Genomic DNA, 15,816 nt, shown 5'->3' on the forward strand with positions numbered 1-15,816 from the left:
ACTTAATTTACTATTCTTAAACAGTATGTAAAGAATTTACTGCAAATCTTGATGAAAACCAACACTTGATTTTTTTCTTTGAAGCTAGTGCACTAGGAAAAATGCACCTTAATGACTTAATGAGTGATGCTACTAAACACCTATTTTATTTTTTAGCTTTGTCCTCAGTGGCTGAAATATATTCTGTTCCAGCCTATACAGCCTTTTTAAAGGTTTTCTGCCTCCCACACTTACCAGCTTTTATATCTAATTTATCTGTCTGCACCAATTCCTCTCACACTTCTGAACTGAGCTTTTTAACATTCCATGCTAAAAGCTAAAATAATCAAACTTGTTAGAAGTGTTTATAGAATAGATCCTAATCAAGAGATATGACCTACCTATGATCAAAAAGCACAAGGATCTTGTAACATCCATTTTTATCTGCTAGAAGGCCTTCAGTGCTTATCTCTCTGGTTCTAATCTATGTCAGAAAAAGACATCACACAGAATTAACATTGCCAATCACTTAAATTTGCACTCAATTCTAAAACTCAGCCCAATTTAGTGAGTTAAAAACTCCCCACTTCAAAGCTCTCTCCTGTGACTCAGTTCAAATTACAAAGTTATGAATCATATCCATTATATTCACTTAACAATATAAAGCTATTTTAAACTGCATTATACATTTCTGACAGATCGAATGTATAATATGCAACGTGATGTAAAAATATTAAATCCTTATGCCAAAAAAAACCTCAAGGATGATGGGTAAATTTTTCTTAAATCCCCAAACGTACACTATTGTGGACTTAAGCTCATCATTAAATAATCAATGTTTCAGTCTATCAAAAATGTGCTCTGTTTTGGGGACTTTATATACTTTATACTCTACATTTTAAAATGTAGTGATAATGGAGATAAAATAGAAAATAGGCACCACAAAGATTTAGACAATTAACGTAAGCTCAGAGTGACTTTTAATATGCCAATCAATGTTAATAAAACACAAGTCAAACAGACAAGTGCAAACATGTTTTAAACCAAAATTAATAGAAAAACAAATACACAAATTCCTTTTTTTTTTTTTTGCAACATCTGTTAGCCAGCATGGTTAGTCAAATGGCTAATCACAGATAAAATGTATTTTGTGAAAAGCTTGGAATAGTCAGAAGTCATTCTGGCATTTTAAACAGCTATGTACAGTATCATCAAGATTAGTTTATGTACACAATATTGAAGAGAAACCGGGCAAAACATTTAAAAACAGACTAACAATACAATCAAGTACAAAACTTGGGTGGAGGGAGGAAACATTTTTTAAAAAGAGGGTAGGGCAGTATCAGGAAAAATTACAAAACCAGTAATAATTATACTACATTAATACAGCATTCCAAAGAGGGGAAAAGGTGCATTTCTCCAATGCACTAGCTTCAAAGTTCAAAGGAAAAATAAGGGCAAATAACTGCTTTTCATCAAGAGCAGCTATATATTTCACATAATTGTTTTAAAAAGAAAGCCTATTAACAACAATGATTGTTTAATGCTACAATTTTACAGCAAAGACAAAACTAAAATAGCAGCAAATTCACAAGGCAATACTTCCACAGAATTATCATTCCATGGTTCATGCAATGCCTACAAAGTGCTCCCAGTTGGATATACAAGTATAATTCACAATTAAAAAAAAAAAAAGAAAGAAAAGGTTGACACACAGGTACACGGAAGGCTGAGGAGTACTGAGTCTCTTAGCATTTCCCTTTTCAAAGGGAAAATATGTTTGTAATAAAGCCCTTGAGTCCTTTTTACAGGTCACTACAGGGAAAGATACCTTTTATTACAATGCAACAGCAAACTATAAGCAGCACACCACCACAGTGGTTAACCTTGGAAAGGTTGGTGTAACATCCAACAGTGACTGACATCCTACAGAAGACAGACTTGTAAGACTAGACAAAAGCCTAATATAGCACTGGTCAAAATACAGTTTTCAACTGTAATTCACAAATAAAAGTCCTAAAAGGTATTTCAGTAAAACTACTGATACCGACTGAGAAAGTAATTGCAAACTGGATTCTAGCAGTGATTTCAACCTAGCTTCCTCTTGTCACAGTTTTCTGGGGGGAGGTGGGAAATGAGTAGTTCAGTATATAGTAAGGCTGACAGAGCGGTTCATTTTCTTTCCAATAAGTCGAGATGTTCTATTACTCTGGGTGGTGGACCTAGTGGCCATCCGGTCAGTGAAGAGTGCTCTTTCCTCAGCAGCAGCTTTTGCCATCTGGGCTTTCTTGAGTTCTCTAAGAACATAAAAATAGGAAACAAGACTTTTCACTGACTTTATTAATCTTAGTAAGGGATTCTAAGAGGCCAAATACAAACTACACTATCAGATCTTTGAATGCCATCATTATTCTAAGATGCAATTGAGGAAAGAAAATACACAATATGAAACTTTAGCTTCTGCTCAACTTAAATTCATGAAATACTTTTACTTTGTGCTTTCAGAATTAAAATATTATATACATTTGGATGCTAGTAACGTTAGCAATGCTAGTAATGACTTTAGGTCTTAAAAAATAATTTCAAATAGAACTCTAATTCATATTGTGAAAGTATCTTTACATAATAGAGGCAAAAGGAAAATTCTACTTTCTCTTTATATAAACTGATAGCTATCAAACTAATGGCAAATAAACCATTAAATATTTCAAGTCAGTTTTATTAGGTTAGAATCAAAATGGTAGCAATAAAGCAAATGAATTAGCATTATCATTCCAACCAGTTTTCCAAAAATGTCAAAGCTTATTCAGATCAAATCATCTACTAACCTAATCAACATTAATTTCATCCTTTCATAAAAATAAGTAGAACAGAATGTTTCAAGAAAAACGTTAATTTATGAGGAGAGTTTAGAGGGAAACCGGTACCTGCTCATTTTAGTTTTTTGCTACAATCTGGGGCTTGGGATTATCACCACTTGCAAATATATGCTAGTCTTAAAATTTTTTAAGTCCATAGTTTCAGTTTAGAAACAATCTAAATTTATAGGTCAAATACTAATTTAAGGCAGAAGTCCCCAAACTTTAACCGTACAACATGCCAAGCCACCATATTCTTCATTGTCATAAAGCCTAAATCATCTCTTGTTAAAATTTGAGAATAAAAATGAGAAAGTAAAACCAAAAAACCCCTCACTTACTTCTGCAAAAGCGAATTTTTGAACTTTTCAGCATTCAATTCTATTCGTAATTGTTCTGCACTCTTCCTAGAAGCAGACAGCAATACTGAATGCTTTACCAGTGCCATTGCTGAAGGTCTTCTTTCTGGATCTGGATGAATCATCACCTTAAAAACAGAAGTAAAATTAAGGTAAAGATATGCAATTTAATAAAATATTGAATTGTGTCAATTAAGTGCTTCATATATAAAATACGCACTTTAAGCAACTCTGTAAATTCTTGGGAAAGCACTTGTGGAATCCGAGGTAATCTACCCTGTCTGATTTCATGCCATTGGTCTCCATTTCTTGGAAGAGGCTCAGCACCAGCAGCACATACCACCGTGAGGGCAAGGGCAAAAATATCTGCTTTTGGTAGATGAGTATAGTTCTGTAAAATTAAAAAGAAAATTTTAAGGGAATATAAAATGGACCTAATAAAGTAAGATTACTCAATGATGATTTAGGAAGAAATAAGACTACATTAAAATGTCCAATGCCACTTAAATGAGTTTAGGACCTTTTCAGAGAACAAGCTAAATTTGGAGAGATTATTATTTTTTTTAAATTACAAAGTAATACACATTCTGGGGCAGGACGATCAATACATTTCTAAAAGTATTCAGGCATTTCCGAAAGGCCTCCTCTTTATCAATAGCCCAATTCAACTCTCGGAAGAAACTCCTATCCCCTAGGGGCATACATATGAAAATACACAACATACATACATCAACAAGTTAGAAATATGCATATACATAAAAGACACAAATTTATACATATAACAAGAACAATGGGATCATACAACTCATTTGCTCTACTTGTTCTGTTTTCATTTAAAACTCTTATCAAGGGGTGGGGAAGGAAATAGCTCAGTGGTAGAGCATATGCTTAGTATGCACAAGGTCCTGGGATCAAATCCCCAGTACCTCCATTAAAAAATAATAATAATTTAAAATAATTAATTAATTAGACTCTTATCAAGAAATGTTTTGTTACTTTTGAAACAGTATTGTCAACTATGTGCCATAATTTAATCATTCTCTTATTGCTAAATATCTCTCTACATTATTCTCAATTTATTTGTATATGAATATTTCTGTTGGAGAGACTCCCAGAAATGGAAATTCTGGGTCAGAGGGTACATGATTTTAAAATGTTGATAGATACTAACACTCCAAAAAGGCAATGACATTTTAAAGTTCCACCAGTAATGTATGGAAACTTCTTTTACCACAACTCCACCACTGTTGAACATTATAAATCTTTGCCTTTACTGACTTTCGCTAGATTAAATAACCCCACAAGCTAACAGTTAAGACTTTTCATTTTGTATTACCTTTCTACTACTCATTAGCTTAAAATTTAGTACATCTGCATTTATAATCTTCTATCAACAGATAAGTATTACAAAGCAAACGGCTTAAAGGAGACACACTACCTCCTGCAAAACTTCATTTGCAAGAAAACGGCTATCACCCTCTTCAACTTGTGGACTGGAGATCCTTGTTACATGCCCAAGGTCACCTAGAAGTATTGAAAAAAATAGTCAAAAGTTAAAATAGCCTCTCCTCCTTTATTTTAACAAATAATCTGGTTATCTTTTTTTCTTACCTATTTTAAACATAACTTTGTTGGATGCCCAGTCATCTTCATCTCCTTCTTCAGAGGCAGCATTTGGGATTGAAGTTCGAGATATGAAAATATTACCTGTCGAACAGTTATTTAGGTAAGCCACACTAACAATTAATAGTAGAACCAAAGTTCACAAACAAGGTCAGACAACAGAATCATGCTGGTAGCTTTTACATATATAGATTCTCATGAGTTCTACCCCAAACCCAGTGAGAATGAGAATGTTAGGTGATAAGCACTGGGGCTATACTTTCTACGAATGTATTTTCTGGCCTAGCACTAGTCCTTTAACACTTGGAAATCACATTAGACCCTTGTCACCTACACATTAATCTACAGCAGTTTTAATTATTTAGAAATAATACAAAAGGCAATTAACATACTAATTTGTGATGCTTTAACTTAATGTTACAAGGCTAGTGTGAAAAGAACAAGTCATGTAGCTCTTGAGTTTGGCTGATCATACAGAATCTACATCCCAATGTGGTTTTGTGGTTCACCATTTCTGCTTTACCCATACTTTTTTCCTTCAAATTCAGGTAATCTCATGATTCACATAAGTTTTAGTGGCAGATTTTATTTTAATAGTTTTATCAATATAGTATTGAATTTATAAATGTTACATTCACTGGAGTCATCTTTCCAATTCTGCTTTATTTACAGGACAACTTATTTTACGGTGTGCTATTTGTAAATGAAAATTTAAAACTTCACATGTCTTAATATTTTTAACTTTTGTGCTTGTAATATAAGGGGTCTACTATGTTTGTCTGACATTTAATATATGATATGAATGAGTATGGGCAAACCTTACTGATCCATATTTACTGCCATCAGTTCAAATGTATTTTTTCTCTTTTTGAAAATACACATTTTAGTAAGTTAACGTACAGAAAAGAAATTCTTCACATAGTTCATATAATTGTATAAAATGATTTAAATTCCCATGAATCATATACATTTCCATAGATTAAAAAACTTACTAAATTCAACTTAAAAACACTTAGCCTAAAATGTTTAACTTGAATCCATCAACCTTTTAGTTGTAGCTTCTAATTTATAGGATAGAGAAAGGAATAAGCTATATGATGCAAGGAAGCAACCAGTCAAATCCAGAAGAAAGTGTATCTTGCAAGACAAAGTCTTTATTATTACTTTTTTAAAGTAGGGGAATGGTAAAACCTGAAAAAGAAAAATGGTTTTAACCAGATATACTGTACATCCTGAAACAGATACTAGTTTGAACAAATCAACTTGGGTCAGCTAGGGAAAATTTTAATATAATCTGGCTACTATATGAGATGAAAATCTACTGAAATGGAAAGGTACAGACAGTTGACTTAAAGTTATAAAACAGTATGTACTCTATGATGTTATTTTTGATAAATTGAGAAGAATTTTTACAAAAATGTTAGTGTAGGACTCACTTGCATCCTTTTATTAATGCAAGATAATCAAAATGCATGTATCATTTTGTTTTCTGAATAGTCACATTTTCATGGTATTTTTATAGCCTAGAAATACTACCATGCTTGTATAGCACATAAGTTTTCAAAGCATTTTTACACCTCAGTTTGTCCTAATAACCCTGTTAGCAGCACTGACATTATTTTATAACTGTAGTTCCAAAGATTAATAGAAAAGTGGGGATTTAGTCTGGCTTGTCTATATTTTAAGATATTTCTACAGTATACTAATCACTGCTTCTGTAATAAAATTTTGTTTCAATTTAAGTTAAAATTATGTAGGCCTACACCTTGATTCATACCACTTTTCCTTCAGTTTGAAATCTCAAAAGCCTTTGAAAGAATACTATGCGGTTGTTCTGAGCCATAGTATGGTTGATCTATTAGAGCCATTTATATATAAAAATCAATTTTTTAGCTGAAAAGTGATCTAACACTAAAGAAAAAAATAAAACCACTATGTTCCTATACTTTCCAACCCCGATTTATATGCAACCTTTTTAATGCAGTTATAATCATAATACATGTGTCATTTTGTTTTCTGGGTCATATAACAATGTATTACTCCCATTACATACTAGACATACCTCCAGATTTGCATAGCACCTAGGTTTTCAAAACATATTCACATTTTTCATTCTATTGTAATAACCCCATTAGCACCACTAGCATTAATTTATAATTATGGTTCAATAGCCTAGTACAAGAAAGGGGCTTTAAACACAGGATCTTAGTCTCCCCATCAGAGTCCCACTCCAAGACTATGTGGTTCCCGTAAGATGCAGCAAGTTTTTCCCAGCTTTTATTAAAAATTAATTTATTATTTCAAAACTTTTGGGTAACAAGGGAAGAGGTGATGGGAAATAAAACACTACTACTAAGTGGGTCAAAAGTCTTTTAAAACTAACAATGAAAAAACATATCAAGATGTATATGTTTTCATGAAATCATTTATTCTCTACAACTCTAAAGAACACAGTTCAGAGGATCTATGATACTTACTAGGCTTTATATCCATGTGAACCAAAGACATTGAATGAATATACCTCAAGCCACGGCCAACTTGCAAAAGGAGATCCTTTAACTCTGCTTCTGTAAAGTAACTCATGCTTCTATAGTTTTCACTTATGGCATCAGCTAAACTTCCACCTAACAAACACAAGAAAAATTAGCATTTTCTTCTTTCTGAAATATTATTTTTCTTCCTTCCCTCTTACTGTATAACCACACTCAACCAAGAAAGTGACATTTTACAGGACCTATTCCCTTCAACCTGCTTGTGAAATCAAAATTTTACATATTTTTTTAATAGGGTACTCACATGGGCACAAAATATAATGTAAAGTTGCTGTCTTATTAAAATATACCCCAGTAACCCACCTGGTTCTCTTTCCCAGAGAAAATCAACATTATCAGTTTCTTATGTATTCTCTCAACTCCTTTTTTACACAAGCAGTAACATATTTGCATTATCTTGAAGATCGTTCTTTACCAATAAACAAAGACTGCTCCCTCTTTCTTGTGTCTATAGAAATCCATTGTATAACTGAATGGTAATGTACTAACCAATCCCCTAATGGATAGACATTTAAAAATAATTTCCAAGCCTTTAATACTATATACTATGGTCTCGGGAATAAATTTGTACATCGGTCATTATACACATACTTAGTATATTTACCAGAAATAAACTGCTGGGTCAAAGGGAATGTACAATGTAATATATATGCATAGTGTGTCTGTATGATACTAATTTATTACATATAGAATAAATTTCTGTAGCTAAGCAGTCCATTTCTCTTTATCCTTCTCGAAAAGAGCTTAGGGATGGTATTCATATCATCAGTGCCAAGACTTGATTGCCTCTGAAAAACTCACATAAAATAACAGTGTACTCGGACATTGATTTCAAAATGGCTACCACTTAAACTCTGCTAGTATATGTCTATGTAAATCTGGAGCTTTGGAAGACAAATCTGGAGCTATTACACACACAGACACACACATAGGCAGGCAGACAGGCAGGCAGGCAGGCACACAGTCCCCCTCAGAGAAGGTGTATCAATTCATAATCCCATCATTAATTTATGCAAATACATGTATTCCCACACCCTTGACAACAGAGTCTATACATTTTATAAGTAAAAACCAGTATCCTGGATGCAGCTCAGTGGTAGAGCATGTGCTTAGCATACACGAGGTCCTGGGATCAATCTGAAGTACTTCCATTAAAAAACAAAACAAATTTGTTTAAAGCTTAGTTGGGAATAATAAAATCAGAGCCAAGATAATAAAATCAAGGTCAATGATATACTAGTCAGAAAAGACGGTCCTACAATTTGAACAAGACTGAATTTAAAAATGTCAAATGTGTTTTAAAAATAAAAATAAATCACACACCTGGGTATCTTAAGCTTAAGTATGTTCTCTGTACTTAGCTTGTAGAAATCTTGAACTTTGGGGGAAAGAGAGGGCTCTATAAGGGAGCAGGTCAATAAGTCTGTCAGACAGGTGACCCTGAAGTCCTAGATAAAGCTTATCAAGAAATAAGGTGCATTTTAGTGGGTTTAGCAACTATAGCTGGGCTAGTTCCCCTATCTATTTTTAGAGGTGAGAAGAACAAACCACTCATCAGATATTTCAGGTTTTCCTCTTCTATCCATCGACATTTTTTACACTTGTTTATCAAGAGTAGAAATTCAGTCTATCACCAAAGATAAAAGGCTCAAAATGCAAATGATTGCTTGAGATAGTAAGAAAACTCAGTTAAGATAAAGTATATCAGTTAATCAACACTACAAATAAATGATAACAGAATCTTTTTCCTGTGAAACTGTAGAAAAGGATCTAAAGATCAGGCCAATTAGGACATTCAACGGTTTAAGTGGAGAGAAGAATGGTGGAAAAGGGAAACAAAAGAAAAGAAGAGCTAACAAATGTATCTAGATAGCCTCATTTTCTTTTATCTAAGCAAAATAAACAATCATACAAAGAGGCAGCCCAGTTCTGTTTATTTTTTAAAGATGTATATTCCTTAAGAGTTTTATACTGCTCCAAAATAATAAACTGTTTCAAAAGATTATTTTATAATCTAACTTTATTACAGGACAAGGTCTTTGTAATCTGAGAGGGTAGCAAGACCACCAATTCCTCCCCAACCCCCAAGGCCCGAGTTTTCTCAAAGTCATCTGATGACACAACCATGTACAGGTAGGTTGTTACAAATCTGTGATCCTTGGACTGTGGATGAATTACTTGTTAAGAGAGCCAGCCACATCAACAAGGTGAGAGGTAGAAAGAAACTAAAAGGATGGCATCTAGCAAATATGAAGGGAAGAAGGTATTATAGTCAAGCTGTACTATATTAAATGCAGTTAACTAAAAAATAGAGGTTAAGAAACAGAATGGTCCACAAAGCAGATAGCTACATAAATATTTTGATGGTATGAACAGAAACATTTCAAGAGATGTGTGAAACAAACTAGCAGCAATGCTGTATACTGTGCACTTATTTTAAGTTATTCAAGGAAATAAAATACAGCTCAATGAGAAGTCGGGTATGAGAAATGGCTCTTTTACTTCTGTTTTGTTCATTGTTTTCAAATACAGAAAACTTGAATCTACTACCTATACCACATATTTATTCACAAGCTATGAAACGGCTGGTCTTGTCTTAAGAAAACAATGAGAAACAACAAAAAGAAAATCTTTGCTACTCATGTGTTCTGTAAATTCTAAACTCTCTAGTGTTCACAGAAGATATAAAGAAGTAGAAATCCATCACATATAAAGATTTGGGTATTTAATAACAGATGTCTGTAAGAATCATAATCGAGACCAGGACTTTGGTAAAGCTTTAATGAAAAAGGAAGGACCCATGTTGGCTGCTGAAGCACTTGCTGAAATTCAAAGCTATACAAAGGTCCAAAGTTAAACCTCTACAGATGCTTGATGGGGAAGGGGGGGATGAGGGGGAGGGAAGCATGGCTAGGGAGCTAAAAGAACGTAACTCTTTACAGAAAAGTCTTAGTGAATTCTAGTAATAAACTAGGTTGGATAGATGGGAGTGGGAGCAAGACTGGACAAATGACTGAATTTATATCAATGGAGAGTCACCGTCTGTTTATGAGCAATCACTATCAGTTTTAGCAGCACAAAATGAAATGGGAAGGGAAGGCCAGATGCAGGGAGCCTGGGTTATTATCCACTCTATTCCACACACACTATGCCAAGTGCCAGGGATACCGAAATATACACGGCAAGGGCCTGAGTAATCTGAGCAACAGGCACATAAATAATATGCATAGTTCTACTACCCAGGTAGAAGGAACAAGGTTTTCAGTCTTAACTTCCAGGTAAGAATTACTTGCACTTGAAATTCATGTTGGGCTTCTGATCTTCGATAAAGATATACAGAATTAGAGCAAGATTATGGATAAAAATATATTATTTCCTTGGTGTTCATTTTCTTGAGCTTACAAATTTTTACAGGGGAACCATGACATTACTCACCATTACAATATTCATTCTGTATAAGCATATGATCATCTTCTGCCCATGCAGAGAAATACCGAACTACATGAGAATGTTGTCCAAGCACTGCATGAGCATATACTTCTCTCAAAGCGTTCTGCCTAGGAGAAATTTTTGAGATTAACAGATTGGTAAATCATTTTTATTCAAGCCTAAACTGAACTAACTTATCTGAAAGTTCGTAAGAGAATCCTGACTTCTGTATCTATCATTATGCTGAAGAACAACTTGCTTCAAGAGAGAGTGGGTTAAGACTCTGTACCAGATTTTTTCATTAAAGAATGTTAGAAGGAACCTTACTGGCCCTAGTATTCAGGAAAGATGAACTCCACATTAGTATGAATTCAAGGATGCTACTAGAAACAAGAAATTTAAGTTAGACTCCAAAATCAGACTCCTTATATTATTCTACCAAGTCTAATAGGAACTAATGGCACAAAATGAAATGCATCTGATTAAATCATTATAATTTCTCAAATATTAGAGAATTAATTAAATTCAGTGCTTAACCACCTAAAGCCTTAACATCTATAACACCATACTGAACAAAAGAGCAAAAGACAAAATCTTTAATACATACTCATCAACAGAGCCAGCCAATGGCTTTTTTGATCGCTTAATGGCATAAATACATCCATCCAGCCTCTTCACACATTTAAACACAGAACCAAATTCTCCAGAGCCAATCTTCTCTAGCTCATGAAATTCTGTTGTATACCGTGACTTCATATTGCTTTCAGTAATTGTAATTCTCTGTAATAAAAAGTGTATCCATATACATAATACAAAGGTATGAAAATGATTTTTTACTATAGTGAAAGTATTACGTGTGAAACTTAAAAATCATTATATCTTATGTTTTAACATTTATTTAACATGTACATATGGCAGCTTGTTAAGAAGTAGAAAATCATTTCAAAAACAATAAAAAGCTGTTTACTTTAGCAGGTCTTGTTTCATCTTCAAACTCATAATCACTGGCTTCCATGTCTTCACCACAGGAACTGAAAAATATTATTTTTTCCATCAACATATCTGACAGATGTATCAATTAGAGATTCAAAAGTTTATTTGATAGGTGTACAGTAAAATGAAAATTTAATGAATGAAAAGAGAAAAGAAAGCATTTAATTGTGTAACCACAAAATACAGCTCAGCTGATGAAAATGCTGTTCCTGTTGAGATATGCCAACATCACCACACATATCAAAATTAAAGCCTTTCTATGTCAACTGTCTCTGCCTGCCTCATTTTTGACACCAGCAGATTTCCTAGAATCCATCTAGGCCTTTTATTCCTTCCTTTCCCATGCCACTCTTTTTCCACAGCTGATTACTTCCCACCATTCTCTCCTGAAAATTACTAACAATGGGGAAAAATTTCAGTGTATAAACTTCCATGTCATTCAGTTGAAATTAAATTTTGATGAGTATACCAAATCAATCTTGGGTAGCTGAGGAACCAAACTGTTGAATAATAAATAACTTACTCATTCCAATATGTCCTCTTTCTTCTACGACACTGTCCTGAGGAATGAAGTAACACAGAATCTGGAGTAAAAGGATTAATATTCACTTGAGGAGTCTGTCGCACGTCAAATTCCCTTTTTCCTGATTTTTCTGTATCCATGAATAGAGAACCACCTCGGAGTTTAACAGAGCTGGAATCAATTCCTCGAGCTTTGGAGAGCAAACTCTAGGAGAGGGGAAAAAATGTTCATGATCCAAGGGCTATAGAACTGCCTTCTCAACCTAACTTTCAACAAGCTTTTCACGTGGCTGAATGTGTAGGCCAAAGCAACACACAAGTCTTTGTTATCTTTCATGCAAAATAAACAATGGTTAACTTAGGAGTCTGAAGCTGTATACTAACCACCTTTTCTGAAAAGGCCGAGGAAAATAGGTCTCTAACCCTAAAAAGACTATGAATGCAGACTAAAATTAAGCTTGTTCTAGAGGCTAAAAGTTAACAAACTCTTTTAATCCATCTAAAAATGGAAAGCAGTCAGGGAGCCCTATAAAAGTTCCCCTCCCCCATCTGAGAAGAGCTTTGAAAGCCACCTCCCTAGGACTCCTCCCCTCACTTCCAGAGGGATTTCGCCTTGGGCAAGTGGGCTAATAAACAGCAAGGCACCAAAGCACACATCTTCCTGAAGTTTAATGACTCTCGGTACTGAACCTGACTCACTTAAAAAGGTAAATTTTCCACATAAATCTTATAAATGCGATACTTGTCTTAATTTCAGGAAGTGTTCGTTTTAAAATCTGTTACACCTAAAGTTCTGGGGTGGTAATCTGCATACTCACTGGCCTCTCAACAAACAGGTGCCGAATACCTACTTCTTTAAGATACATTATCTACAGCACAAAAGCACAAAGGTCCAGGCAATAATACCAAAGCTGGTTTTTAACAGTTGGATGTTCCTTATCTTAGGCTTAGGAATTTAGGCTGACCAAACTTGGGCACCGCAAACCCAAGGGTGTAAACAAACGCTTACCCAATAAATATTCTGTCCGGAAAGAGGTTTAAACGCTACTCTGAGTTATTTACGAGTCCTTAAGACCGTAAATGCTTGAAGGCCAGCCTTTTCTCCCAAGTCGAAGCGTAGTCTCCCTCGGTATCTCAGACTTTCCCCCCATAAGGCCACCTGATACGAAATGATAAGCGCATGAATTTTTTTTTTTAACCGAACTCTTGCGTGAGCCGCCCAAATTACAGGACCGATCACTGCGTTTAAAAGGCACCAGATGGCTGCGGCGCTCGGGAGTGTCAGGTGGCCAGGCCCGCACCACTCGAGCATCCTTCCAAACCACGTTATCGGTGCCACACTCCCGCTGCCACGCTCGGGGCGGCACCGACTCGGCGGGCGTTAAATCGTCAGCCACCTGGACGGCGCCGATCAGCCTCTTTGAAAGATGAAGAAGTTCCAGACGAGGCCCATTGTTCAGTTACATAATCTTAACGGACAACTTCTGGGCTGGGCCCCAAAAAGGGGCTGCCAACTTTTTGTTACGGCGCAGGGGAGCGAGCGGGGGTGCGGCCGGACGGTTATGTAACCGAACCCGGGCAGCGCCGCGCTCGACTCCCGGCGCCGCGGCCTTTTTAAAAGGCTGGGCCGGCGCGGGCTCGGGGCGCCCCGGCAGCAGCGTCCTCTCACCTTGGGGGTGTGCGGCGTGTCGAAAAGCCGCAGCTTTCGGAAGGTCTTGTGCGGCGGGGTGCCTGGGTGGTCAGGCAGCGGCGAGCAGGCGCCCTCGCCCGCTCTGCGCGCCCCGCAGCCGCGCGGGGACACGTCCCCTGGGCCGCCGCAGCGCACGGGCGAGAACGAGCTGCCCAGAAAGTAGGCGGCCGCCGGCGACTTGACTGGCGACGAGGAGCCGAAGCCCTCCTCCTCCCACGAGTCGCCCTCGGCCCCGCCGCCCGCCGCGTCCGCGCCCGGGCAGGCGCCCCGCAGCAGCATGTCTTCCTCCAGCTCCCCGGGGCTACCGGGGGCTTGGCCGGGCGAGCGGCGGCGCTCGGGCCCGGGCTCTGAGGGGCTCCGCGCGGGCGGCAGCGGAGAGTCGGGCTCCTGAAAGGCCGAGTCTTCCCCGGTGCTGTGGCCGCTGCCTTCCTCCTCCTCTTCCTCCTCCTCCTCCTCACAGTCGCTGCAAGGCGAGAAGATAAGCTTCTGCCGCAAGGTGCAGGCCCCGGCGCGGCGGGGCGGCGGCGGCTGCTGCCGGCTCAGGAAGCTCATCTCGCCCCTGGGGCCGGGGCGGAGAACCGGAGAACCTGGGCCCGCGGAGTCCAGCACTCGGCCGGCCCAGGGGGCGGGTCCGCCACGTGCGACTGGGCGCGCCCGCTGGTCGCGGCGGCGGGCCTTCGCGGAGGCGGCGGACTGAGGCTCCGGGACGCTCGGGGCGGCGGGCGGCGGGGGCGGCGGCGGCGCGGACTGTCTGGCAGAGGCGGGGCGGCCCGGGCGCCGAGGCTGGGGTCTCCGCAGGTCCAGCCGCAGGTTCGGGCTCCGCGGCTTCCCGCGACCGTTAACCACGTGAGTGCGCAGTCCACCAATCCCCACCCATCTCGGGGTTTGAAAAAAAAGGAGGGCGCGACGTAGCCCGCGGGGGTGGGGCCGGCTACGCGATTTTGGCGCGAACCTGCTAGCTCCGCCCCACCGTTCGTCGCCGGGCCAGGCCTGGGCGGGTGCGGCTCCGCGGGCCAATGAACGAGCCAGATGGCTGGGAGCGGGTCCGGCGCTGCCCAGACGGGGTCGGCCTGGGGAGCCGAGGCGGCCCTCTGGGAGGGGCGAAGGCTGCGGGCTCGACTAGGCCGAGCCGAGTGTCGCGGCCTCTTCGCCGCCCCTCTGCCTCCCCGGAGTCCGAAGCCGGACAGAGGGCGGGGGAGCGCCTGGGGTGTCTGCGGGTCTGGGCTGGCCGGCACCGCCGTGGCCCTCGGGCGCTGCCCCGGGAGACACGCCTCCCGTCCGGCGTCCCTTTGGCGCCCGCCCCTGGGGCGCTGTGGGCGTGGCTGTGAGGAGTCACATTCCCGGGTCGAGGTCTGAGCCGGAAACGGTGACTGTGGCCTCAGGACCCGTCAGAGCTGTGTGAGCGGATGGGTTAGGCCGACACCCAAGTCAGCAAGAAGACGGACTCGCGTGTTCTCCAGGCGAGGTCACCGGCAATGGGGCGACCTCTGAGCCGCAGTTTCCCCCTAGAGAGGCTGCTTGGGTTCGGTGTGTCCGCAGCGTTGTGAGGGCCCCAGGCCGTGGTCCCCTTTGCTGTCCGGCTCCCCACCCCCACTCGTCCACAGTAAAGAGGAGCAGCACCGCACTCGGCCCTCAGCACAAAACCAGGTGCCCACTGCGTTAGTATTTGATAGCCAGCACGTGGGCAAGTGTGGCAAAACAGATTGGCCCAGCTCGCTGCACACTTAAAAGCACCTTGAGAAAAAATTTCTCTAGTACTGCGTCAAATTGTGGTTTAATACGTCCCTTATTGTCGCACAAGTTTCTGACAG

General features: G+C 39.3%; 1 protein-coding gene across 1 annotated transcript; it reads right to left on the reverse strand.

Moving 5' to 3' along the window:
• Window positions 1–942: 942 nt before the first annotated feature.
• On the reverse strand, window positions 943–14,953 carry WEE1 (WEE1 G2 checkpoint kinase). Its single transcript, XM_031460045.2, has 11 exons — window positions 13,985–14,953; window positions 12,317–12,522; window positions 11,768–11,831; window positions 11,408–11,580; window positions 10,807–10,928; window positions 7,297–7,443; window positions 4,808–4,903; window positions 4,635–4,720; window positions 3,417–3,587; window positions 3,179–3,324; window positions 943–2,276 (listed from the first exon to the last, which is right to left on the reverse strand). The coding sequence occupies exons 1-11, from the start codon at window positions 14,555–14,557 to the stop codon at window positions 2,123–2,125; spliced, it is 1,938 nt and encodes a 645-aa protein (XP_031315905.2). The 5' UTR covers window positions 14,558–14,953; the 3' UTR covers window positions 943–2,122.
• Window positions 14,954–15,816: the final 863 nt, after the last annotated feature.

The sequence above is a fragment of the Camelus dromedarius genome, chromosome 12, assembly GCF_036321535.1.
Source record: "Camelus dromedarius isolate mCamDro1 chromosome 12, mCamDro1.pat, whole genome shotgun sequence".
Lineage (NCBI taxonomy): Eukaryota > Metazoa > Chordata > Mammalia > Artiodactyla > Camelidae > Camelus > Camelus dromedarius.

Excerpts from the sequence above, each read along its gene's own strand:
- WEE1 (XM_031460045.2), bottom strand. The coding sequence starts at position 14,557 with ATGAGCTTCCTGAGCCGGCAGCAGCCGCCGCCGCCCCGCCGCGCCGGG. Across the intron at positions 10,929-11,407 it reads TTGGCTGGCTCTGTTGATGA|GCAGAACGCTTTGAGAGAAG; the intron begins GTATGTATTAAA and ends AATTTCTCCTAG. Across the intron at positions 3,588-4,634 it reads CAAATGAAGTTTTGCAGGAG|AACTATACTCATCTACCAAA; the intron begins GTAGTGTGTCTC and ends TTAATTTTACAG.